The sequence below is a fragment of the Macrotis lagotis genome, chromosome 6 (genome assembly GCF_037893015.1).
Source record: "Macrotis lagotis isolate mMagLag1 chromosome 6, bilby.v1.9.chrom.fasta, whole genome shotgun sequence".
Taxonomy (NCBI): domain Eukaryota; kingdom Metazoa; phylum Chordata; class Mammalia; order Peramelemorphia; family Peramelidae; genus Macrotis; species Macrotis lagotis.
In genome coordinates, this window is record NC_133663.1 from 184,638,045 (window position 1) to 184,664,550 (window position 26,506).

A 26,506-nucleotide genomic window follows, 5' to 3' on the forward strand; every position below is an offset into this window, starting at 1 on the left:
GAGAGAACCAGCTTTTTCAAAGTGTGCTGTTTTTTGCAAAAATCCCTGCCTTAATGTAAGCTTTACCTTAACTTTTTCCTTCTACACTGAATGAGAGAGGAAAGTCTGTTGTGAGAATTTTTTTGACTAATTTTTTTGACCAGACTCAAATTCTCAGATACATAGTTATTGAAAATATTTTACTTAAAATTAAATAGCTAACATTTCATAGTGGCTGTGAAGCAAATAAATACAAAGAAGTTCTGCTTTAGGGTGACTGCTTCCCTCTCTTCCAATTTACTGTCAACAAAGATGAGCACCTGGAGTGATAGAAATGAGGGTTAAGCTTCTGATTGTCTGAAGTAAGTGAGACTTTTTAAAAAATGGAGAGGAGATGATAAAAGGCTATATTGAGAGAAAAACAGCTGTGGAAGCATTGTTCTACGTCCCATTGACCCGAAGGAGAAATATCCCCCCAAAAAAACCTTATTACAGACTGCCGACCTTGTTTTCTGAGCCAAAGGACAGTGAAGTCAGTCAATCAACACCTAAGAACTAGACTGATTTGTGAGTTGAAGGAAAAAGCAAAGCAGTCATGGAGCTATTTGAGGAGAGCCCCTGTCTATAAGTAGGCTGGTGTGAGTCCTAGGCTGGATAGAAGATAAAAAGGAGCCTCAGGAGGGAAGGCAGAAGCACTTGGGGGTGGGGGTCCAGAAGGAAGCCAGAGATCCCATGATGATGATGATGCCAATTTTGTTTTATTTGGTTTGTTATGCTACCCTCTCCTCAATAAAAGGAAAATTATTCAGTAGCACATTTAACTATTGGAAGCTGCAGTTCTGCTACAAAAGCTCTAAGATTGGAGAGGAATAAATCATTATTTGATTTATACCTGAATATAGGAACAGCATACCAGAGCCCTCCCCTTTCCCTAACATTACTGTTGTGGGTATGTATCATCATCCTTCCAGAAACCCAGGCTTGAAATCCAGATGTCATCCTTGTCACTTTAATCATTCATCCCCAAATCTATTCCCTGGTCAAATCCTATTGTTTCCACATCTGTCAGAACCCTCAGATAATCCTTCTCTTCTCTCTGACACTGACATTATCCTGGTGGGAGTACTCATCACTTCATGCTTGGATGTTGAAGTAGCTTCCTGAAGGGGCACCAGACTCAGTTCTCTCAGCTCTGATCCATCCATCCCCTCCACTGATAGCAGGCTGACTTTCCTGGAGCACAGACTGATCCTGTGGTCCCCTATTCAGCTCCAAGGACTCCCTGTTAATTCCAGGATGAAATATAAAATCCTTTGGCTTTTAAAGCTCATGATAACCTGGCCCCTTGCAGTCTTTGTAGTTTTCTTATACCTTCTTCCCCTCTGCATTTTCTGTGACTCAGTAATAGCAACAATAGCAATAACAGTGGCAGCAGCAGTAGTAACAGTAGCAAGTGATAGTAACAACAGTAGTAATAGCAGCACTAGTGGTGAAACTATGATCCCATCATTGTTAATGGAAGAACATGATACTGCTTCACTTGTAATCTAACCAGTTGTACTGATGATGTTCTAGCAAGGTTAACAGACTTGTGCTGACATTCCTTATTGACTCTTGAAAAAGTTTTTCTTAATTCATCGTCATTCTTTGTAGTCACTCTCCCTTTTAAATATGGAAGCACTTTTAAAAAAATGCAGCTTTGGTTTTTTTAGCAATAATGAAATCATATTTTTTTTGGCCTTAAATATTCAGTCATCTATGTGTTTATATATCCTTCATTTCCCAATCTGTCAAGTATCTCTTCTCCATTCCAGAGAGCCATCTTTCATAACAAGAAATAAAATGGCAATCAAGTATACCTTTATATTCAATTTCCTATACCCAATATGTGTTCATCTCCATGCAAATGATCATTAAGGTGTAAAAAATAGAAATGCAAGCATAATTAAATTCTACCTTATAGCTATTAAAAGATAAACATGAGTTTGGGGATTCATTCATAAAGAATCATCCATTGCCCTTTGTTGTTTTTGATTACTGTCTTTTGTCTGTCTTATATTTTGATAGGAAAGAGAAGAGCTGTTTTTTCGGGCTCTCTGTCTTTGCCACACAATTCAGGTGAAGGATGATATCATGACAGATGGACCCAAAAAATCACCTGATTCTTCAAGATCTTGCATATATATTTCATCATCACCAGATGAAGTGGCATTAGTTGAAGGTATTCAGAAGTAAGTACAGTTGGCATCATTTTTGGTTTTGAAGGTAAGAATTTTGTTGAAAGATTTTTACTGCATTAGGTAAAATGTTATATTTAAATGGGACCTCAAAGGGTTTTCCTAAATTATTGTATGTAAGAAAATGTTCTTCCATGAACTTCCATAATGATTTGGAAAAGAATCTAACATTATTCTTATTCTTATTATTTTTTTAATTTTGTAAGACAATGGGGTTAAGTGACTTACCCAAGGTCACACAGCTAGGTAATTATTAAGTGTCTGAGGTCATATTTGAACTCAGGTCCTCCTGACTCCAGGGCCAGTGCTCTATCCACTGCGCCACCTAGCTGCTCTAACATTATTCTTCAGGAATATTCCTCGAATGACATGACTGTTGTTACTCTACATTATAGTGTATGTGTGTGTTTCCACAGGATCCTTTCAAAAAGGAAGGCAAAGGATAAATAAAGTGTTTTTCACACTGGAAGAGATCTGAGGGACTATTTATAATTAAATTCATTTTGACCTGAAGGAGCTTTGGCTGAGAGGTCTCTTTATTCTTTTTCTACTGCCCTAACATCATGTGGCATTCATGTAATCTATATTCTATGCATTCGTTTTCAGAAATTCTCATGGGGAATTGTTAAAAAGGCATTTTGACACGGTACCTTGATATGGCTTTTTTATCATGGCTACTCACAACCCTCACACATTACTAGAAGATCTTTTTCAGTGATTGTATTGAAAAAGAAAAATCTAACATATCTTGGTCCTCGTTTAACAGATATACAATCTATCTAAGTCCCATACTTTCAGCACTTCAGGTCTTTAGGCTATATTGGTATATGGTATTTAAGAAATCAGAGCCCTATCTCTATAGTCAGATTAAGAATTTGTAGAAGACTGTTATTATAGCATTTATCATACTTTTCAGACTAAAAGAAGTACATACAAATAGAAGATTCTTAGATTTTCTCAGATCACCTGATTTTTACTTAATGCTAAAAAAGTTACTGCTCTTCTCCTCCCTATATGTATATTTATTGACCCTAATGACAGAATAATTGAAAAGAACAAATTGATATCATCTTATTTCACACTAACATTTTGTATTACTGACTGAACAAAAAAGAATTTTCTTTGCTCTGAAGTGAAACATTTTCACTTGTGTCCTACTCTTTGTGACCCCATTTTGATGTTTTCTTTTCTAGCTCATTTTTTTTTTTTTTTTTTTTTTTTTACAGATGAGAAACTTTAGGTAAACAGGATTAAGTGGTTACCCAGGGTTACACAAATAGTATCTGAGGCTGGATTAGAGCTGACTTCAGACCTGGTACTCTTATCCACTGTGCCACCTAGCGGCCTAAGTGAAATTGGGTCATTTGTTAGAATGTATTTTAAAATATTAGAAATTCAAACCTAAAGTGAATGAATATGCTCAAATCGAGGTTTTTTTGCTTAGGAAATGAATTCCTACTTGGAAAACTAAATATGTATTTCAGCCATGCAAAGTAGTGCCAGTCCAAAGAAAGAGGGACAGTGAGGAGGCACAATGGATAGAGCTTTGGGGCTAGACACTTACTAGCTGTGTGATCCTGGGTAAGTCACTTAACCCTGTTTACCTTAGTTTCCTCCTCTATAAAATGAGCTAGAGAAGGAAATGGCAAACCACTCCAGTAACTCTGGAGCCACAGAAGTCACAAAGACTCATGACTAAACAAAATGAACAAAGAAAAAAGAGAGGCCAATCCAACAGTCTGCTAGAGTGGGATGAGCACTGCATTGGGGGCCAGGTTGAGTCTTCCTCCTGTCTCTACTGTTAACCAGCCTTGTTGTGTGTGAGTCTCTGATAACATGAGGTTGGGCTGAATGGTCTAAGAGGTCTCTATCAGCTCGGGTGTTCAATTCCCAAGGATGCAATAAGAAGAGAAGTAAGCAGGGGGCAGCTAGGTGGCACAGTGGATAAAGCACTGGCCCTGGAGTCAGGAGTACCTGGGTTCAAATCCGGTCTCAGACACTTAATAATCACCTAGCTGTGTGGCCTTGGGCAAGCCACTTAACCCCATTTGCCTTGAAAAAAATCTAAAAAAAAAAAAAGAAGAGAAGTAAGCAGTCCAAAATGACTTATACTTTATTAACCACATCATCTTTTTCCATAGAATATGAGGTAGTTAAAAATGTTTCTAAAGATTTTGTATGATCTTAGTGAATTTTAGAATGTGCTAAAGGGGAAGTGATCTCACATTATTAGACAGGCAATAACTTAAGAGTTTTAAAAATTCTTCCCATTTGAAAAGCAAACCTTCCCAGAGAAAAGCAGGATTCATCTTCTCTTACTTATAAATTCTAAAATTCATCTCTAATTCTTGAATTTTATTTATTTATAGGCTTGGTTTCACCTACCTAAGATTGAAAGACAATTACATGGAGTTATTAAATAGAGATAATGATATTGAGAGGTGAGTATTCATTCACATGGAGAAGATGAACAAAGCACTCAAAAGTTTTTTTTTTATGATTCTGATGGCATTTATTGAAATTCAACAAACAATTATTAAGCAACTACTACATGAAAGGCATTGTGAAGGACCTTACCTCAAGGAATTTACTTTCTTTGGGGGAATAGAGCATGTACACAGATAATTAAATACAAAACAGTATAGATAATTTCAGGAGAGAAAGAGGATTAACAACGGGAAGAATCAGTAAAAACTTTGTGTAGGAATCAAGTCAAGAATTCTGAAGGACAAAGGTGAAGAGAAAGTACAACATAGACATAGGGGGACCACCTGTGCAGAGACAGAAAATGAGCTATAATCTGGAGGGAACTGCTACATAGCAAACCCCTGAACTAAAAGGGAAAGACAGGAGGAGGACACCAACATGAAATCAGACTAGAATAATGTGTATGAGACTGTGAAAAGCCTGAAATGCCAGCTGTGAGGATTTTGTACTTGAAAGTATAAAAATCACCACTGAAAACTTCACAGCTGGACAAGAGATGGTCAGATTTGTTTTAAGAATAGTTAGAATCCTGTCCTCTCCTGATTTCCACCCATATCTCCTCTCTTCCCCAAACTCCACCACCACCAAAAATAGTTCTATGTTATCATAGAAACATTCTAAGTTTTGTACAATTTGAGCATATTGGGGAGAGAGAACTATAAATAGTAAACAGTGCTATGACCTGGAAAGAAGATACTAGATTTAGAAACAAAGGACAGTTGGAATGTGGATGCTACCAGTTAAGATGTGATCATGGGCTAGTCATTGTGGAGTGGACTAGATTATTCTTAAGAACCCTTCTAACTCTAAAGAGGTTCTTTATCTTTGGGGGGGGCACCTTTTTGGAAACCCCTTTGAAAGTCTGGTGAAACTTATAGACTGCTTAGAATAATGTTTTAAATAGGCATAGAATAGGGTGGCTAGGTGGCGTAGTGGATAAAGCACCAGCCTTGGAGTCAGGAGTACCTGGGTTCAAATCCGGCCTCAAACACTTTTAATAGTTACCTAGCTGTGTGGCCTGGGGCAAGCCACTTAACTCCATTTGCCTTGCAAAATCCTAAAAAAAAAACAAAACCAAAAATGCATAGAATAAAACACATAGGATTATAAGGAAAACTGGATTTGAAAAGTTAAGCCTGGTGATAGAAATTCTATTCTCTAAAGAAAGAAAATATTGACATAAGTGCTATAAAACTATGATTAGAGCTTCTGATTTTATATTAATCCAGTCATTTTAAAAAGCTTCTAAAATTTTTTAAACTGACTTCTTGAAAGAATATGATTTGGTATGGTCTAGACTCCTGATTTCATCAGTCTGGGGAAACTCACTATGGAGAAACTCCCTCTATTGGTAGATATTGGAAACTGTGTATAACAGATAATCTTAGAGAGCTTCCCTAAGGCAATCGAGAGTTAAATGATTTGCTTGAGGTCAAATAGCTACATGTGTCAGTAGGAGTTTGAGCTATGCAATCAGAATTTCATTAGTTTTCAGACAGTAGGGTTAGTTACTACTCCTTTATAATCTTGTCTTAATGCAAACAAACCAAAAAACCATGTATATGAGGTGGGATGTCATATAATACAAACATGAATTGAAGAAATATGTATTAGGGCACCTTTTAAAACTAAATTTTGAATAACACGTCTGTTGGAGAAAACATATTCAAGCAGGGAAGTGATTCTTCCCAAATTCCTACCCAGACTTCCACATCTTAAATGATAATAATCTAACCTTCAGTCCTTGAAATGTTTACCTTTGATTAACCTATGCTTTCATAGGTTTCATTTCATCACAAGCATAAGAAGTATGTAATAGTTATGCATAATGCTGAGTAAAAACCACTTTAGTAACAGTTTTTTAAAAAAAACCCATAGATATACTTGACCTTAATACAGTACAGAATAATACCCTTTGCAAACATTTAATGGAGATAATGGAGATACTTTAAACTTGTATTGAAGGCTCTTTACTATCTGCACTCCTGTGAACTTTGTAGTCCATTTCACATTCCTCCTCTTCATATTCTCTCTTTTCCAGCCAAATGAGACTCCTGATCATTCCTGGAGCTCAACATTCTGTGCCCATTTTGTGTCCCCACCTCATCCTGTCCCAATACATGGTGCCACTCCCTTCTTGCCTCTGCCTCTCACTGGTGATGTTCTTTTAGCTTCTTATTCAGTGCTGTCCTAAAGTTCCCTGTCCCAGTTGTTTGAATGACTTTTTTTTCTCAAATGATTTTATCTTGAATTATTTGCATACAAGGACTATGTGATTGGGGTGGGGGTGGGGGGCCTTTGGTTTCCTAGTCCAAGTACCAAAAAAAAATAAGAAAGAAAAAAAGTACAAGGGCAGCTAGGTGGCTCAATGAATATAGACCACTGAACCTGGAATCAGGAAGATCTGAGTTCAACCTAGGCTTTAACTGTGTGAACCTAGGCAAGTCACTTAACCCCTATTTGCTTCAGTTCCTCATTTATAACGTGGGGGGGGGCACACTGGTGAAGGAAATAGCAAGTACTCTAGTATCTTTGCCCCCCCCAAAAAAAATTCCATGGGATCAGAAAGAATTAGACATACCTGAACAACTGTTAAACATTATCCCTAATACTATATGAATTGAACTAAAAATTTTTGCTTCCATGTTATACAGTTACATAATTAAATGTCAGATGGCTAATACACACTTATTTCTCCCTTCAGGTTTGAATTACTGGAGACTTTGACCTTTGATTCAGTGAGGAGAAGAATGAGTGTGATTGTCAAATCTGTATCAGGTAGAAAGATCTTGTTTCATTCTTTATCTAAAGTTACACTAAGGTTAAATTTTGGTTTTTGAGAATAAGTTCTAGAGGACCTACTAAGCCTTTCCTGACTATGAGTACTAAATTTTCATCCTTTTTAAGATCTTTGATGGAAATAACCCCTGCTTACAAAATGATTTTATAATCTTGAAAGAAATTTGGTTCAACTTTAAATATTTTGTGGGGTGGCTAGATAGTGTAGTGGATAGAGAACCATCCCTGGAGTCAGGAGTACCTGAGTTTAAATCTGGCCTCAGACACTTAATTACCTAGCCACAGGCCTTGGGCAAGCCACTTAACCCCATTGCCTTGAAAAAGACCTAAAAAAACAAAAAAAAAACTTTAAATATTTTGTGATGAATGGAAGAGTCAGTTCCAAATCATCTATGTACAGAATCTTAATATTCTGAAGATATCTGCTTATCTCTGGTTTTCATTTAATTATTTTTAGTAAAAATGAATATTTAAAACTATTCCCATAATAGAAATTTTTTTCAATTTGGGATTTTTGCGGTCCTTTCCTCTCCTATTATGAAGAAAATTTAAAATGATCACCTTTAAAATAAGTCAGAAAAGACAATTCAAGATATAAATGTTAATATTGCTGTAAAATACCAGGGAGTGTGATCAGTAAAATAAGTCACATTAATCAGTTGACATTTTACAATAATGTTTCTTTATGTGAGCATAATTTGGTCAGTCTTTATTTTGTTTTTGTTTCGTTTTAAAATTACTTACATTAATATTTAAATTTGTAAGAAACATATAATCAAATATTATGGCAGCTTACTTCAAAGGACTGACCAAATTCATTTCTTCTTAAAGACTTCAAAAATTTTAAATATTAGGAAAGAGTGATCCATTCTCTTTTATTTCATTCTACAGAGGATTCTGATATAATTCATTCATTGTAAAAGTAAAAACTTATTCATTAAATTCAAAGTATTCTGTGTATAAACAAAATCTTTTTGTTTTATGAAAAAATAATGTATACCTTTTGAAATTCAGCATGTGCTTATCTTCTTTTCAGATTAACTATGTCCTTTGCTTTTCCACCCTTCTCTGCCTCCTTCCTCAAGGTCATTTCACTTCCCGATTAGAGCCATATTCACTAGAGAAAGGCAGAAGAAAGTTGAAATGCAAACTAGTCGATTTTATGTATTGTTACCTTAAAGAAGTTTAGAAGGAAACAAGTTAAAATGTTCTTTTCTTTTTTTTCTGGATAATCTGTGAATTTCATTTATCCCTGTCTCCCATTCCCATTTCTTAACCAGAAATCCACCAAAATGTCCATGGTGATTTTCTCTGACCTTGTATGTCTTTCTTTCAAGAGTGTCTGCAGAATAAATTACTTACAGAATGTTATTGTAGAACTTTGCTTTGTTATTGAAGAGGATAGTTGGAGTTATCCCTTTAAATTCATCCTATTTACTGATTTAATAAAATATGGATAGAAACACACAAGCACATTATGTTTTAAAGCTAGGTTATTATGCTTTGTTTTCTTATTCTATAGGGGACATTTACCTATTTTGCAAGGGAGCAGATTCTTCGATATTTCCAAGAGTAACAGAAGGCAAAGTAGATCAAATACGAGCCAGAGTGGAACGCAATGCAGTGGTGAGATGATGCTTTGAGCTTGCCTTAAGCTTTTTTAGGGCTAAGCTGAGTTGCCAAAAGCAATTTTTTTTCCTTCTGGTCATATTAGAATTGGGAAACTGATTGTACAAAACAAATAATTATTCATTTATTGGGGCTGAGGGGGCAGTGGTATTAATAGGAATCATTTTGCCCATTATTATTTATGTAATGACATACAGGTTGTCTGGACCCAAAAAAATCTCATGTCTGAATGGGTTTCAAATTAATTTCCAAACAACAAAAAATGGTTGTTTAACCTTAAAAATATTTTGTTCATTTTTTCTTCGTTCTTTATGTATATTTTTTCTCCTTTCAATTTTTAAATGAAATGAATAATTGAAGACCTTGTAACAAACAGTTAAGTTTCTATAAGCATATCATAAAAGCTGGTCTTTCCTATTACAAAAGCCTGACTTTTCTCTTTTGTGATCTTTTGTTAGGGCTGAAGCACCACTCTGTCCTGTACCTCTTTTCTTCTTTAATCCATGAGCCATCTAACTTCATCCCAGCAAAGACAGTTTGGGGGCTTATCCAGTACTTAGGTAGTTTATAACTTTTTATCTGAGAATCTTTCTTCTTCAAATGACTTCTATGCTCAGGAATGTGTGGTCACATCCTTCTCTCCATCATAAGCAAGGGAATTCTTTTCTACTCTTCAATCCACAACAGCCATTTCACCTCACACCTTTCATCAGTGAATTTTGGGCTTTCTTTGTCTTACAAATTTAGAAATTGACTGTTTTTCTATAGAATATTAAAAAACATTGTTATAAAAGAACATTTTAGCCAAGAAAATCTCAGTAAGAAATACATAAACATCCAATAATGTGCATTCATTGGTCAATTGCAAGAGTAAGAGAGAAACAGTTCTAACTTTTGAAGAATGTCTATTCTATTAGAGGAAATAATACATATATATATATATATACATACATGTATATATAAAGTATGCACAAATATAAATAAAGGGTAATGTTAGAGGAGATGCAATGACAGCTAAAGAAACTGGAGAAGAAAGTCCTCATGGAGAATTCAACTCTGAAGGAAATGAGGGATTCTAAGAGGCATAAGTGAGGGGGGAGTGTTTTTAATATTGGATTTCTTTTTAATAGAGGAAGGGTCGTGCAAAGGAAAGAGGCCTGATTTAGGGATTTGAAAGACTCCTGGCAATGTAACTTTTACCTGCTGCCTATATAATCTTAGCCATATCCCTCCCCTCTACTGGCTTTGATTTCCTCAACTGTGAAATAAATAATTTGGACCAAGTGATCATTGACCTCTCAAAGAGCCCTAAGTCTGCCTCTGAAGGGGTCATTGACAGAATCAGAAGTGCCCCCTTTGGTCTTCATACTCAGTCTGGATGGAGCTCTTGGGGTCCAGCAGCTATTAAGTGTCACAGATGGAGTTTAAATCCAGGTCTTTCTATATCCAAGTCAGATTGCCTCTACCCCTTACAACTCTGGACATTTCTAAGCCTAGAAATCCTAAACCTGTACACTATTCAATGGCCCATCAGTTCAAGAACCATTACTCATTGAGGCCACAAAGGGGAGCCAGTATCATTTTTGCTGTTGTTTAATTGACCAAGCCAGCTTGTCAGTTAAGAAGTTCCCATGGTTATGCCACCATTTTTTTTAACAAATCAAGATTTATACGATAAACTGTATGTAAAATATATATATGTATATATATATATATATATTATGCCTAATTTTTATCTAGTTTAATAATATAAAGTACTCGATAAATTTTTATAAACTTGATTAAACTAGTTTAAACTATATCTAGCTTAATATAAAATTATATATAACCAGTAGTTTTTGTATATACACTCATATAAACCAGCATCAATGATCAAATATAATATTTCATTAAAAGTCACTTGTGAATACTTAGATTATAATAATAAATCATATTTTTATAGTTCTCTGTAGCTTTCCTCAAAACAATTCTCTGAGATATATAATAAAAAATATTGTTAGGTATTCTCATTTAACAATTGACAAGGGCTTAGAGAGCTGGGGTTAAAAAGCTGTTTATTATCAGACCTGGGTCAAGAACCCAAACCAAGACTCTTAACTTCATGTCCAGTGTTTTCCCCACTGCATATAGCAGATTGTTTCTCAACTTGAAATTTTTAGAACTGGAAAGGACTTTAGGGCTCATCATTATAGACTAGGGGCAGAGAATGTCCAGCTTGCAAGCCATACAGGGCCTATGAAATCATTTGGTCTGTCAGGGTTTTGAGTTTCACATTTTGCTCCCTCCCATCCTCCATCCCCCTGACAGCAGTCTAATATAGGTTATATGTGTATAACTATGTTAAACAAATCTATATTAATCATTTTGTGAAAGAAGAACCAAATCAAAATGGAAAAAATAAAGAGGAAAAAACCATAATATATGACAACTATTAAAAATTGAAGATAGTAAGCTTTGATCTGCATTAAAACTCCATACTTCCTTGTCTGGATATACATGGTGTTTTCCACCACAAGTCTTTTAGAATTATCTTTATATTGAAATTTTGCCAATATAGTGGGTCTTGAACATATCACCTAACTGTTATTGACTTTAGTTTCCTCAGTTGTAACTAGTTGGACCTGATGTCTTGAAAGTCTCTTATTGCTCTAAATCTGTGATCTTATGAAAAGTAGACATAAAACTGATGGAAACTATGACTTCTCTCCTTTTCTCTCAGGATTTTATGGTACAGTTAGAAAATCTTTTTGGAAAGAGCCTTCATGTCCCACTAGCCTCTAGATTTTCTCTTATTTAAGGAATATGCAGGCTTATTCTTAATTGTTTTTACTCTCTTTATTATTTGCAGTTAACAGTAATCCAATTTCTCATATCCACCCTTCTACCTCTATTGAAAAAGTAAAAGAAAATCCAAATATCCATAGCTAAGTAAGATAGATTACCTCATTGGTTATATACAAAAATCGTGTCTCTTTCTATATCCATGTACGTTTGTTCTAAATGAGCTTGTGATAAATACCTCAGTAGCTAATCAACAGTTTTCTTAAATACAAAAATAGAATGATTTCTTATCAGTTATGTAAATATGCATCATCAGAGACATTGTAATTTGTAAAACTGTCTATTATTAATATTTGAGATATCTATCAATGTTGGTGGGGAAAATATTCACACTAATGAAATTAGGAATCCTTGTAGCTCACCACATTTGTTTGTCCATATCTGAGCCATTTTGCATAGTGAAGAGCTTTTGGATAAGTGATGATAAAGAATTATCCTTGACAGGTATAATGCAAATAGGAATCTGGTAAGTTTAGTAAGTTCTCTTTTGGGAAAGCAGGGGATTAGTAGAATTTCTAGGTTATATATTTGTTAGATGTGCACTATCCTGGTTGTTTTTCTTTGTTACAGGGAAGAGGTCAGTCCAGACAGGATCAAAATGAGATATTTTTCATTTCTTCCAAAAATGACTAATATATAAAGAAAGAGCATCAATAAAATGTGTGGTTTTTTTTTTAAGTAGAAGCAGATAATGGTTTAATATCTAGAGCCCTGGACATAGAGTTAGGAAGACCTGAGTTTGAATCCTTCCTCACACTAGCTGTGTGACCTTACACAAGGACCTTAACTTCTGTAATCTGTTTCTGCAACTCTAAAATAGGAATAATAGCATCTGTCTCACAGGATTATTGTGAGGAGCAAATGAAGAACTAAATACCATATTAGCTATTATTAATAAATAGCTAAATTCTTCCTGGGACTATTCCTTCCTCACTTGATCAAACCCTATACAGATTTTTAAACATTTGAGACAAGTGAAATAACTATTAATTGAATAATTTTGTTGCTATAATGAAATATTTCTCTCCATGAGGACAAAAATTGAAGATAATCATACTAAAATACTGGAATACAGGAATATGGGTTCTATTTTTCCCTCCCTGCATTAACCCCCTATTATAACCCCCTTTGTGAAGCCAAGGAAGCTAATGAAATCAAAATAGTAATCTAGTATAGTCTATCTGAGCAACTTCCGAGTCTTGAGAAAATCCAGGCCTTCAACTTTAATATTTCTTTGTCTTGTATTATTACATTATGCCAGAGTCTTATAAGCAGATACTTATATAAGAGAAGCTACAGGCATAGAATTCACTATGACAGATTTCCTGAGTATTGTTCTCTTAACAGATGAAAAGAAAGGTTCCCATTCTTTTCAGTTTCTACCATAAGACTTGAGATTCCTAGAAATCTGATAACACTGCTCTGTGAGGGAGGCAAAAGACCATTTGTTTTATAACTGATCCTACAAGTAATGAGAAACAGATTGTTTTATCGATAGTCTAGAAATATAACATCCTTCCAAACCCTTTTAAAACATACTTGGACATTTCCTTAATGGAACATTATTTTTCTTTCCTCCAAAGTTAGCCTGGATTAAGTGATGTCTTACAGGATAAGACAGGGTCCATTACGTCCAAGAGCATACATAGAATTCTGAAGTTTCTTATGCTTCTAGAATCCTGGGAACCTATAAATATCTGGATCCTTTTTACAAACTTTATTCAATGAAAACTGGACCTCTGAAGGGAAATAGTAATTAAAATCATAATTACCTTCATAAATTTTAGAGCTAAGTTTCCAAAAATCAGTGACACAAAGACAGACTAGGGGAGACAAGGCCAAATAGCAATTCTTTTGTGGGGGGAGGGGAGAACACTAAAGGGAAAACTTAAGGTTTTGATGGATTGCAAAGCTCACTTATCAATTAACAGTAATGGTCATTAGATTTTGTCTTCTTCAGTAGTACATCAAAAATTTGAGGTTTCATTGGTATGAATGCTTCATCAGATGCCACAATCATTTAGTTAATATCTAAGGAGGAATTTGAATCCAGGTCTTTGTGATTCCCAACCCATCACTTTTTCCATTGCACTATGCTGCCTTTCAGTTAAGATTCATTATTAGAAGTTTTATATTCAGAATGAGAGACAGTCTAAAATAATGGTTAGAATGCTACCCTAGAAATCAGAAAAGACCTGAATTCAAATTCTTCCTCTGAAAAATATTGACTTATAGACTGACTGATTGAAGGAAATCAAAATGTTTATTCTGAAGAAGAGATTACTTCTGGGTATCATAAATAGTCTTCAGATCATAAATTTAGGAAGATAGTCATGAGGGGATCTACCCCAGATGTCATCCAGCATCCAGATCCCACTGCTTATGATTCGCACTTAAAACATCTTGTATAGGCACTCATTCAGCATATGCTCTAAAGGCCAAGAACTCATTGCCCACAAGGTAACTCATTCCATTTAAGGAGCATTTTAATAACTAAGCACTTTTTTTCTTCTATTGGCAAAATTTTTCTTCCAGTGACTTCTACCCATTGATTCAGGTTGCTCCCTGTCAAGAGCAGAATGAGTTTAATCCTTAAGATGTATGTGTGTGTGTAAACTATTTAAGGATTGGAAATTTTGCTTTCATAGTCTTCCTAAGTATTTACTTCTCTAGGCTTAATATTTCCATTTCTTTCAACTATCCTTCATAGGGTAGACTCTCAAAACTTCACCATTTTCATCCTCAGTATATGCTTATGTTGGCCATGACAATTTAAAATAAGGTGCCCAGAACTAGACTCCAAATGAGTATTTAAATAATCACCCCAAAGAAAAGAACTGTGACCACAAAGTAGACATTTCAAGCAGGCAACTTCTGATTCCACATAAGTAGAAACTCTCTATTGATTAGAACCACGCAAACATTTAATGGTATGCCTTGGGAGATTTAGTGAGTTTTCCTTCTCTGGAGTTATTTAAGCTAGAAAATTGCTTTCTGGGGTTATTGTGGAGGAAATTTGTGCTAATTTAGACAGGGTTAGGTTTGAGACCAGAAGATTTGGTTCCATTTTATACCATTCTTCTAAAGTCTCTGGGAGTGTTCCAATACATTTCTCACAATTTATTTATAAACACCAACCACCTTTGTGAACAAGTTATTTGGCCTTTATAGCGACTTTGCAAACTTTACAATTCTGCATTACATATTTATAATTGGTGTGAATTAATACTGTTCTGCATCATAGAGAATTATTTCATGAGTAGGGGATGATTCCCATATTTTCCTTAACTATTGATGCCTGCTCTTCTTCCTCAACTCCAGAATATGTTAGCTCCTTTAGAACAGGAAGTTTCATTAATTTTTATTCTTTTTCTTAGTCATTTTAATTATAAAGTTATCTTGCCTGCATCATGACTTTCCCTATCACCATTTGATATAATCACAGGTCAACGTAAGAAATTAAATCAGAATTTTGGGGAAGTTTTATGGAAACCTCAAATAACATGCCAGCAGGCAATGCAGAAAAAGTTTAGAAATTCAGAAATGCTCAAAATAGATCCTATTGTATAATATCAATCCAAATTTTATATAAGTATTTTAAGTGCCCCACAAGAGGGGGTAAAAAATTCAGATTTCTTTGGTATGAAGGGAGGACCCCCAATTTTTTTTGATTTTGCAGATCACGAGAACATCCTTATTGTATAATTGTATTAATAAGAAGATACTAAAAGAGGATTAAGAGAGATGATGAAAAATAATTTTAAAACAGGTAACACTTTCAGTTTATAGTTTTTCTGATTTTGTTTTTGAATGTATATTTCAGGAAGGTCTGCGAACTCTGTGTGTTGCCTATAAAAAACTCACCCAAGAAGAATATGATGAGATTTGTGAACTTCTACACACAGCAAAAGTGGCTCTTCAAGAACGAGAAAAGAAATTGGCTGAGGCATACGAGCAGATTGAGACAGACCTTATTCTGCTTGGTGCTACAGCTGTTGAAGACCGGTTAAGTAACATATTCATTTTACTTTTTTTTTTTTTTTGGTAACTTGTAGTGATCAAAAACAAAAAACTACTTGAAGGATACATTTGTTTGTATCCTTTTCCCCTAAAAAGAAAATGCAATTTTAACTGTCATAAACACAGTTTGTGCCTTATATCACAGATAAAGTCTATGGGATTAGATAAGATTCTTTCACTCTTACACTATTAACCAATTTAGAGAAACTCAAACAGATTAATCAAAAGATTAATTTAATAAACAACTCCTTGGCATTTGTTTAAACCAAACAAAATGAAAAGATGCCTGGAATTTTATATTTTATATAGTTTTCAGCAACTCACTTTTATTGTTATTGTTGTTATTCAGTCATTTAGATCATTTCCATTTTCTTCTCCAGTTCATTTTACAGATAAGGAAACTGAGGCAAATAGGGTTAAGTATCTTTTGCCCAGGGTCACACAGTTTCCTGAGATTAGATTTGAATTCAAGTATTCCTGGGAGCTCTATCCACTGTGCCACCTAGCTACCTCATTTTCATATTTATTCTCAAAAATAAAATGTGTGATATCTTTTTTAAAGTATATTTTTACAATAGAAATATTAAATATTTACAAAATATTAACAAAATTCAGTTTTTTATTTTTAACATCAACAAACATGAACATTTAACATTTTTAAATGTTATTATGTGAGATACTATACAAAAACATAAATTGTTGTCCAGTTTTGTCATTTTTCAGTATTGTAAATTTAGTATAATAGTACAGTTATCCTGTTTGAATGCCTTTCTGAGTTTTATTTTTTTTTAATATTTTATCAATACTTTTTGAGAGGCAGGCACATTTCAACTCAGCCTCTAAAAAAATATAAAAGAAACCCTTCCTATTTAAGTCAAACAAAATTGGTCTAGGTGTTAACCACCTATTAAAATACAGACCTGAACACCTCTCTACAAAGAAGTAGGTGGTGGGCAGTTAAGTGGTGCAATGGATAGAGCACCAGCCCTGCAATCAGGAGGACTTGAGTTCAAATCAGGCCTTAGACACTTAATAATTTTACCTAGCTGTGTGATCTTAGGCAAGTCACTTAATCCTATTGCCTTGTAAACAAAACAAAACAAAAAAAAAAGAAAGAAGGAAGTGGGTGGATTTGCTTCATTATCAACCCTTTAAAGTAGTTGTGAATTGGCCAGAATTCTGTGGTCTTTCCAAACTGCTTTTCTTCCCATCATTGTAGTTCTCCTGGGCATTGTTCTCCTAGTTCTGCTATCTCTTTATCACCAAGTTTCTGTAAATATGTCATGCTCATCATTTCTTATGACATAATAATATTACATCACATCCATTTAACACAGTTTTGAACAAGGTGCTGATGTACAAGTTTTTGGTTTTTTTTTTCTGTTAAGTTCTGAATGTGAATATTTGTTTAGTCTTTACTCATTATATATATATGGATGAGTGTATCTGTGCGTGTGTGTATTACATGAGATTGTAGGAAACAGAGGGCTGACTTTGGATCCATAAACATCTGGGTTCAAATCCCACTTCAAGAACACTAGCCTGTGACCCTGGTCACAAAGTCATTTATTTCTCAGAACTCCAGGCAACCATTGGAGACTCTTATTAGCAGTTGATAAGTTCCAACTCTATATTGGTATAAAGAGTTGCCTATATCATTGAAATCATAGGTCTATCCAAATACACAGACACGTAGAGAAATATAGATCTACCTCTACACGTACACACACACACACACACCCCTGCACATGGACAAAGTACATTGTCCCAGAAGACCTAGTGCAGTTTTAAGTGTAAGGGGCACTCAGACCTGCCTGTGCTTATGCTTTACATAGAGGTAGAAAATTATGTGTTTATTTTATTTTTTATATTATTTTATCATCTACTATATAGACACAGTTGAAAACAATCAGTAACAAATATATGTGCATATATTTTCCCCCCATATAAACAAACACATGTGTGTTATATGGGAACATATACATACATATATATGTGTGTGTGTGCATATGTGTAGACAATGACTTTTATGGTCTGAATAACAAATTTTAAATCAGGAGACTGCAAGTATCAATAGTATCTCTGCAAATACAAACTGCAAATTTTTATGAATTACAAGAGTAACTGCTCACCTGTTACAGAAGTGATATAACTCACAAGATTTTCAAGTCTTTGTTAAACTATAAAAAAAATCGTTATTGAGGGGGCGGCTAGGTGGCGTAGTGGATAAAGCACCGGCCCTGGAGTCAGGAGTACCTGGGTTCAAATCCGGTCTCAGACACTTAATAATTACCTAGCTGTGTGGCCTTGGGCAAGCCACTTAACCCCATTTGCCTTACAAAAAAAATCGTTATTGAATCACATTTTTTAGTTTCTAGTTGCAGATGAAAGGAGATTGAAATTCATTTAAAAGGAATGAAGAAAAAATGAAAATATACAGTGAACTGAAAAACTGAAGAAAGTTAGGACTTGTTTTTTCTCCGTAAATGCTTATAGGCTTAGGGCTGCAAGTAATCTTGTTTCAGCCTTGGCCAAGCTCAGGACGTCATCTCTGAGATCCCAGTAAGACGAGTTGATGAGCACTCATTGTGTTGTGAAATGAGTGCCCCTTGGCCCCCCCCCAAAATAAAAGTAAGTAACAGCCTAATACTTGGGAAAAGTTGAAGCCAAAAAAAGAAACAATTTTCCTTCCTTTTGGCTCGCTTAAATATTCCATATTGTCTTTAACTACCTTAATATCTCCACAAGACTGGTATTTTTGTGGTGGTTTGCTCTTTTGTCAATATTTCTTCTTCATTTACTTCCTTTGCCCCAGCCTCCAGGAGAAAGCTGCTGACACCATTGAGGCACTTCAGAAGGCAGGCATCAAAGTTTGGGTTCTTACAGGAGACAAGATGGAGACGGCTGCAGCCACTTGCTATGCCTGCAAGCTCTTCCGGAGAAACACGCAACTGCTCGAGCTGACCACAAAGAAGATCGAGGAGCAGAGTCTGCATGATGTGCTCTTTGAACTGAGTAAAACTGTCCTGCGCTACAGTGGCAGCATGACCAGGGACAGTTTCTCAGGGCAAGTAATACCTTCATTCCCCAATCAAAACTGGGTTGTGTAATGTGTATTATGTGAGTGAGAACACCGCAGCGGAGCCAGATCCTGCAATTAACTGTCATCTGGCATGGTGGTGTAATACTACCAACTCTACCTTGTGAGTGTGTATCATTGTACACAAGAGATGTGGTGCTGAAGATCACAAATGCCTCTTTGAAAATGCCCCGAGTAGGCTGCAAACCCAATTGAGTTTTTGTCTTAGATAATTGTCTGAGGCTACTGAGAAATGAACTCCTTTTGCTGGCTTTCTCTTGAAGTTGTGCCTTACTCCTAACATGCCCATTCCAGATCAGTGTTCAGAATCTGTTCAGATTCTAGCATCATTATCACTGTGATATGGGCAACAAACTGTATATAAGGGAGGCACATAACAAGTATCCAAGCTCTGGGCACATGCTGACTCGCACATGCTGACTCAAGTCCTCTCTGTAGCCCTTACCCTTGGTATCACTGCTCTTCTTTGTTACTGAAGTTGATGTGTATTAAGCACCACCTGTAGGCAAGGTCTTTTCTACCTGACCCAGGACTAGACTGAGCTTTCTCTTTAAACTCTTAGATCCCTTTTGCTTTCTGACCTTGCCCCTCCCCCCCAGGTTTTTGACCTGTGATCTGATCAAAATATTATTCCTCTGCCATATACATGAACTGCAGTAGTTGCTCCTCTGTCTGACCTTTGGTTCCTCAGCATGCCACTCTCTTTTCCCTAAGATGAGGTATTCCTGTTCTCTCCAGCTCTGTTGCTTAATGTTTTTCTGAAAAACTGCTTAATTTTCCTTTCCCTACAGATTGATCTAATTCCCTTTCTTCATTGGGCCATGCTAACTCTAAAGCCCTGAGCCTGTATCTCCTAAGTTAAAATATGCACAGTTAATTTTCTAGCCTTATTTGCTAGACACAGAGAGATAGAGAGAGACAGAGAGAGAGACAGAGACCACTGTAAATTATCTTTACCTGGTGTCCTTGAGCATCAGAGCCTTGTTTTACTAAGTGCCATGGGAGTGGATTAAGGGACTGGAAAGCTTATTTAAGCACTGTATTTGGTTCAATAAATGGAGATCTTGCTGTACAAAGGCACAACTTGTCTTGCTTGCACACTTAAATATACCCATTCCACAATGCCTTGCCTCTGATGTATAATTCCAGTAGGACATTCTACCATGTCTAAAATAGTTATTTCAAAGTTCTGCAAATGATGTACTCTTATGCTGTGTTGATAATGAATCAATTGCATAATGTTCTCAATGCTAGACTTTGCCTCTGCAGTCCATTCCCTCTTTGATAATAAATTCTTGTTTCCTCTTAGCATTTCATACAGTGGTTTCATAAGATCATTAGAAATCCCAACTCGAGGTCACTGTACATCACCTATCAACTTCTGAACATCATTTAATATCCTTTTGTCTGTATTCAACACAGGAAGCTTTATCTTTATAGTGGTGGAATTTATTTGGAAAAAAGAGAGGGGGTTTTTGTATTTTGTCTGGAGCTATCACTAACCCATATCCCTCTAGATCAACTATAGTTTCTCACAACATTTCTTCCAATACTTTGCTATTTTTGAGATGTCAAGATGTTATTCATATAATGTAAAAAATATGCATATTTATATTTATTTTTAACCCCCTTTAATGCTTCATATACAAAATATTGACATTATAGTTGGACTGTTTTTCATTCCTTGTGGCAACACCTTCCAAAGATACTTATCATGAGGAGCTCCAAGATTTGTGTTGGGATGGAAAAGGCAAATTTCTCATAGTCTTGTGGGTGAATGGGAATAGAATAGAAACAATCACCCACAATGGTTGCTCTTTGGGAGTCATGTTAGGGGAAGGTAATCCTGGTTGTAAAGCACCCATGTCTTTCATGACCTCAATGATCCTTCATAAATCTGTTAACATCCTCCATTTTCCTGATTTTTTTATAGCAAACACAGCTGTGACTTTTTTCAACATGCCTTTGTTCTAATTGTTCCTTAACTATATCTTTTAGGTACCTCATGCCAGGTGAGGTAACCTTATCTTGCAAGGTTTGTGAATAAAATCTACAGTTTTCTCTCAACCCCCCCTTAAAATATATATCTTTTAAACCTAAAAATCTTTTCTTCTGTAAGGGGCCATTGTTCTACCCATGTAGGTTGCAGATTCTTCCATTCCAATTTAACAGTCAGTACATTAATCCTTCCCAACTCAACAGCAGCCCCAAATCAAAGAATCTGTGCTAATTTTTGCCCCTAATTGACATAATATATCTCTTCCCCATAATATTGTAGGGAGTCATTCAACTATGAAAGGAGTGACAGTTCCTGCTTTATCTTCTTTTCTCCATTTCAAGGGTTGACAAGAAATTTCTGTTTCCTGTCCAAACCCAATGCCCACTAGATTAGTATAGGTAGCCTGTTTAGGCCAAGCTTGTGGCCAGTTTTATATGGGGAACACAGTCCAATCTGCCCCAGTGTCAATCAATCCTAGGAAAGCAATTCCTTCTACTTGTATAACAAAAAGAGGTTTGTCTGAAGAAATCATAGTTGTAAACATAATTTCATTGTGGTTTCTCTGTTTCAGCCCCTTTTTTAGCTCACTTGCCTTCCTATTTATATCAGATCTTGAGAAAACACATAATTGAGCTATGTGTTGATTCTCATTTATGTAGCTATCATCGTCATTAGCATTCATTATTGCAATAGAGAAAATTCCCTCATTCATGTGCTTTACTAAAGATAATATGAGTATACTTTGGATTTGGTGGAGCCAAAATGATTGCAAACTCCTCATCCATTAATCGTAAAGGTTGAATAGGTACTTCAGTAGAAACATGGGGAGGAACCCTAAATTTCCCAGCACTTTTGACCATTAATAGTTTGGTATGGGGTGGCTTGCTGCCAAAACTGCATACTGGTTTTTCCATTCCATTCTCCTGCTGGTCCTGAACTGTCATACCCTATGATTGTTTTTGAGGGGTCCCTGGGAGAAGACCCTTTCTCCATTTAAATTTCCTTGTCTACATTCTGATGCCCCATGTCCTGCCTTTTTACACTTTGGGCACAGAGTTTTAGGATGACGTGCTCTGACCTTTCTGGGTTTAGCTCCTTGGGCACACCAACAATCTTTCTTTAAATGTCCAGGTTTTCCACAAACAAAGCAAGTCCATTTCTCTTTTATTTCTTATGTGCATATTAGCAAATGCCTTTGTCATTAATTCTGTATGATACACTTGAGACCCTACTCTGCAACATCTTTGAATCATTTCCTCAATGATGGCATCCCTTCTTAAGTCAATCCTTTCTTTCTGATAATCAGTACTTTCATTAGCCCATGCTAATTGTTTTATTAATACATCTATTCCTGCTATATCTCCTAAAGTTCTTCCCACTGCCTCCTGTAACCAGGCAAAGAAATCTACAAAAGTCTCAATCATTTCTTTGTCTGATCAGTGCAAATGGTTCTTATCATTTTGTATTGGAATATGTCCCCAAGCATTCTTTACACAGGTAAAGAATATGTCTGTAACCCATAATATAGTTGGTCTGCGTTGTTGAAAAATTGACCTATGCCTCTTAATTGTTCATAATATGTGATGGCATTGGGACCTTGTACATGCCTCCAAGTCATCTGTCTACATTGTTCTCTAAACTCTGTCATCCAAAAAAACAGATTGTCCGGGTGACAAACATGCTCTAACTATCTGCTTCCAATCATTAGGTGTTAATATGGAATATGCAAGAGTATCCAATTGTAGCCAGACAAAAGGTGATCTTGGCCTGCATTCCCCCATTGCCTTCTTTAAATCTCTAACGGCTTTTATATCTAGTGGCTTATGTCTTCACCTAAGGTTCCCTGGATTAAAAGGATCTGGCTCCTCAGTTATAGGATATTGCTGAAACTCAGCTCCTAGACCCATCAAACTGTCTCCCTGATCTTTTGCTTTTTTGATGGCCTTTTGTCCTGTTGAAGTCTCTTCCCCAAGTGCTGTAGGGCTGATCCCAGGTTTTTCTTGATAATATTTCTTCATTTCTTTTGCCTCAGGCCATGGATGTTAATATACTTTCTCTTTACCTTCATTTTTCTCCACACCTCCTTGTACCAACTTCCTTAACATCAGCCCCATGGTAACCTTCTCCGAAGTTACCATGTTACCTTCTCCAAAGTCTTTCAGATGTCACCTGGAATTTTTCCTTGCTTGTATCTGCTGGTCCTTATCCCAGATTTCACTCAGATAACTCCACCTTCTTTTCCCTGTTCAGATGCTATATGTTGAATCCCCTTTCTGGACTCCCTTATCCTTTCCCCAAGCATTGGAGGGGTGGGAGACAAGGAAGACAAGTTCTCCCTTTTGTACACCAAAATCTCCCAAGTTTTTCATTTATTAATCCAAATACCGGTGCTTAAATATCCTTCCCAGTTCCTTAATCCACTCCCACTCCTGTGGCACTTAGTAAAACAAGGCTCTGGTGCTCAAGGATACCAGGTGAAGATAATTTACAGTGCTCCCACACACAACAGTCCCTAATATTTGCAGACTCAAGGAAACTTCTTAACTTTATTTGGAACTCTTGTCTTCTTGAATGTTCTCCTAGAAATAGAATGAATTGATCTGATAACAAATATAAGGACCTACTAAGAGCCTGTCACTCTGTTAGATGAGGGTACAGAGGTAAAGATGACATAAATCTTTACCCTTTAGGAGTCTCCATTCTTTCAGGGGATGTTATGTGTATGTAAGTTCAAATCTATACAAAATAAATATAAGGTACATTTTGAGGGAGAAACATCAGCAGCTGGGAAAATTAGGAAATGCTTCATACCAAAGGGGTTTTATAAATATGACCTGAATTTTTAATTAAACAAGGGATTGTGAGAGGTTGATGTGAGGAAGAGGATTCCTTCTGTATATGAGGGACAGCTAGTGCAAGATCATGGGGCATGTGTGAGGAACAGCCAGCTTGACTTGAACAGTGGAGCAATGGAAAGAAGAATCTATTACAATAAACTTAGCAAGGTACATGGGAGCCAGATAGAGGATCATAAATTATATTTGATTCTAGCAGTAATAGGGAGCCAATGAACTTTATTGAGTAGGAGGAGGGCAGGAACAGACCTGTACTTTAGGAAAGTCACTTTAGTAGCTGTTGTGAAGAATGGATTGGAGAAAGGGGAGCCTAAGGGGAGCATGGAGACTACTTTGGAAGTTGTTACAATAGAATAGCCAAAAAGTGATGATCTAGGACAGTGGTGAGAGGAGAGACAGAGACAACTGTGTAGGGATGATAGAAATATCCTGATGAGAACATGAAACACTAAGAGATAGATATTGATATTTCCATATCACCATAGAGCTATTTGTTTTCTCATCTTTTCCCCACAAGTAGCTCAGCCAAAAATTAAGAATGCAGTAATGAAAGGGAAATAATAGTCTCTGCCATAAGTCTGGACAATTTAACTTCTCTTATGAAATTAAATTGTCTTTATACTGAAAAGTAATATCTCTTAAGGAATTTTTCCTTATATGAAAAGTAAAAGGACTAAAATAGATGATCTCATAGCTTCCAGTTCTGACATTTTGGTATTGCAATTGAATTTAAACTACTGAAGTAAAGTTCTGAGTACATTCATTTTATTGGGTAAGACTAGCTGTTGCCAATAAAAGAGGTCTTTAGTTCCCTACCATGTAGGTTTCAAAGATCATTTTTACAGACAAAAGTAAAAGAGCATGAGGAAAATAGCACAATTGATTGGTAATTAGTATGTGGGACTAGCAACCACCTCTTCTTCTATCTTGTTGGGTGATTGATTGTGTCTACCTGCAAGGTTAGTTGCTATTACATGAATAATAAACCAGATTCCTTGAAGGATAGGGTAGAGATAAGATCATACCATTGATTTCACAGAAAAACTGATTTAAATTTAGGGACTTCTGAATTTAACCCAGACACAGAGACATCACTACAAATTGTCAGTAGTTGGTACAAAATGGAATCATTTTGGTTTTTTCAGTGCTATCTACCTTTATTATATTTGTGGAAGGGATGCTTTACTGCTAAGAGAGAAGCCTAGATGAGGTTGTCTGAACTCCTTGCTGTAGGACAGATAGGGAAAAAACATGTCATTCATGGTAAACACTTGAGTGACATGACGTGTAGTGTACAAAAGTAGGATAGGTGATAGGGCTTGTGAAAGCCCAATCCATTCTTTCTCTTGGTCACAGTTGTTTTGGAATATTTGGAACTCTTGTTATCTCATTAATGGTAAGCTTTAACCAATTTAAGTAACAGGAAGTGCCCCAAAGACAGGATGATCTGAGAATTAGGCCTTGGACTGGAAGATGGGGGAAAGGAACGCTAAAAACTTTAATACAATAACATTTGCAAGCATTTATGTTTAATTTAAAAGTGTACTATTGAAAACTTAGATATCAAACTATTTGAAATAGTTTCGTTGATGGTTTTTCTAAATGCCATAAAAAAATTAATCTGGAGCAAAGTTTAAAAAGCAGTAAAAATAAATCATTGAAGGTGTTGAATCAAACACTGGAGAGGACACCCAAGAAATAATTATTCGCTTAAGCCCATTGATGTATTGTCATTTATGTAGACTCCCAAAGATGTCATGTCCCTTTCAAAAGATGAAGATTTAACATTTGTTATTTTGTGCATTCCACAGACTTTCAGCTGATATGCAAGATTTTGGTTTGATTATTGATGGAGCTGCATTGTCACTAATAATGAAGCCCCGACAAACTGGGAGCTCTGGAAATTACCGAGAACTCTTCTTGGAAATCTGCAGGAACTGTAGTGCTGTGCTCTGTTGTCGGATGGCCCCTCTGCAGAAGGCACAGGTTAGTGAATCTTTTCTGAATGACTTGACAAGTGGGATCACTTTAGGTAAATATTGAAAGTCATTACTCGGTTGTGACAGCCTTTAATAGTTTCAACTATAGTATCTGTCACTCCCTGCCCCTTTATAAAATGAAAAATCAAAGCAAAAAAATTACATACTCAAACCAGAAGGCATGAAAATGTTGCTGATAAGTGCAATTAGGTAATGACATTTAAAAAGCTCCTGCTGTGCCTCTGTTTGTGATTTGTGTCTCATTCATATATACTTAATGTATAATCAGTAAACGAACATGTTTAATTAACTGGGTTTTTTCCCCTGACTCTGTAGTAACTAGGAAAATGCTGTACAGAGAGAATGGGGTGAATAGAATACTACTGCCTCAGTATGCAATAGGCCTCTTCCATCTGTGAGTTTCAGGATAAATTACTTTACAAATCTTAAAACAATTTAAATTCAAAGACAAAATAGGTTGGGTTTACTTATCTATACTAATAGGGACAATAATCCTATGCATAATCATAAATAACACATAATTGAAAAAATCATATACACTTTGTATTGGAAAGGACATG

The 26,506-nt window shown here is 35.8% G+C and overlaps 1 protein-coding gene across 5 annotated transcripts in view; it reads left to right on the forward strand.

The window, feature by feature from the left end:
• Nucleotides 1–26,506, forward strand: part of ATP11A (ATPase phospholipid transporting 11A) — a 238,865-nt gene that overhangs the window by 162,638 nt on the left and 49,721 nt on the right. For all 5 annotated transcript variants that reach the window (XR_012469549.1, XR_012469550.1, XM_074192057.1 and 2 more), the window contains exons 14-20: nucleotides 2,047–2,210; nucleotides 4,586–4,657; nucleotides 7,408–7,481; nucleotides 9,025–9,128; nucleotides 15,796–15,977; nucleotides 18,808–19,059; nucleotides 25,758–25,932. Coding sequence is in view for 3 of the 5 variants with exons in the window: in XM_074192057.1 (XP_074048158.1) it covers nucleotides 2,047–2,210; nucleotides 4,586–4,657; nucleotides 7,408–7,481; nucleotides 9,025–9,128; nucleotides 15,796–15,977; nucleotides 18,808–19,059; nucleotides 25,758–25,932 (1,023 nt within the window). In the remaining 2 variants the exon portion in view is untranslated. The remainder of the gene's footprint in view (nucleotides 1–2,046; nucleotides 2,211–4,585; nucleotides 4,658–7,407; nucleotides 7,482–9,024; nucleotides 9,129–15,795; nucleotides 15,978–18,807; nucleotides 19,060–25,757; nucleotides 25,933–26,506) is intronic.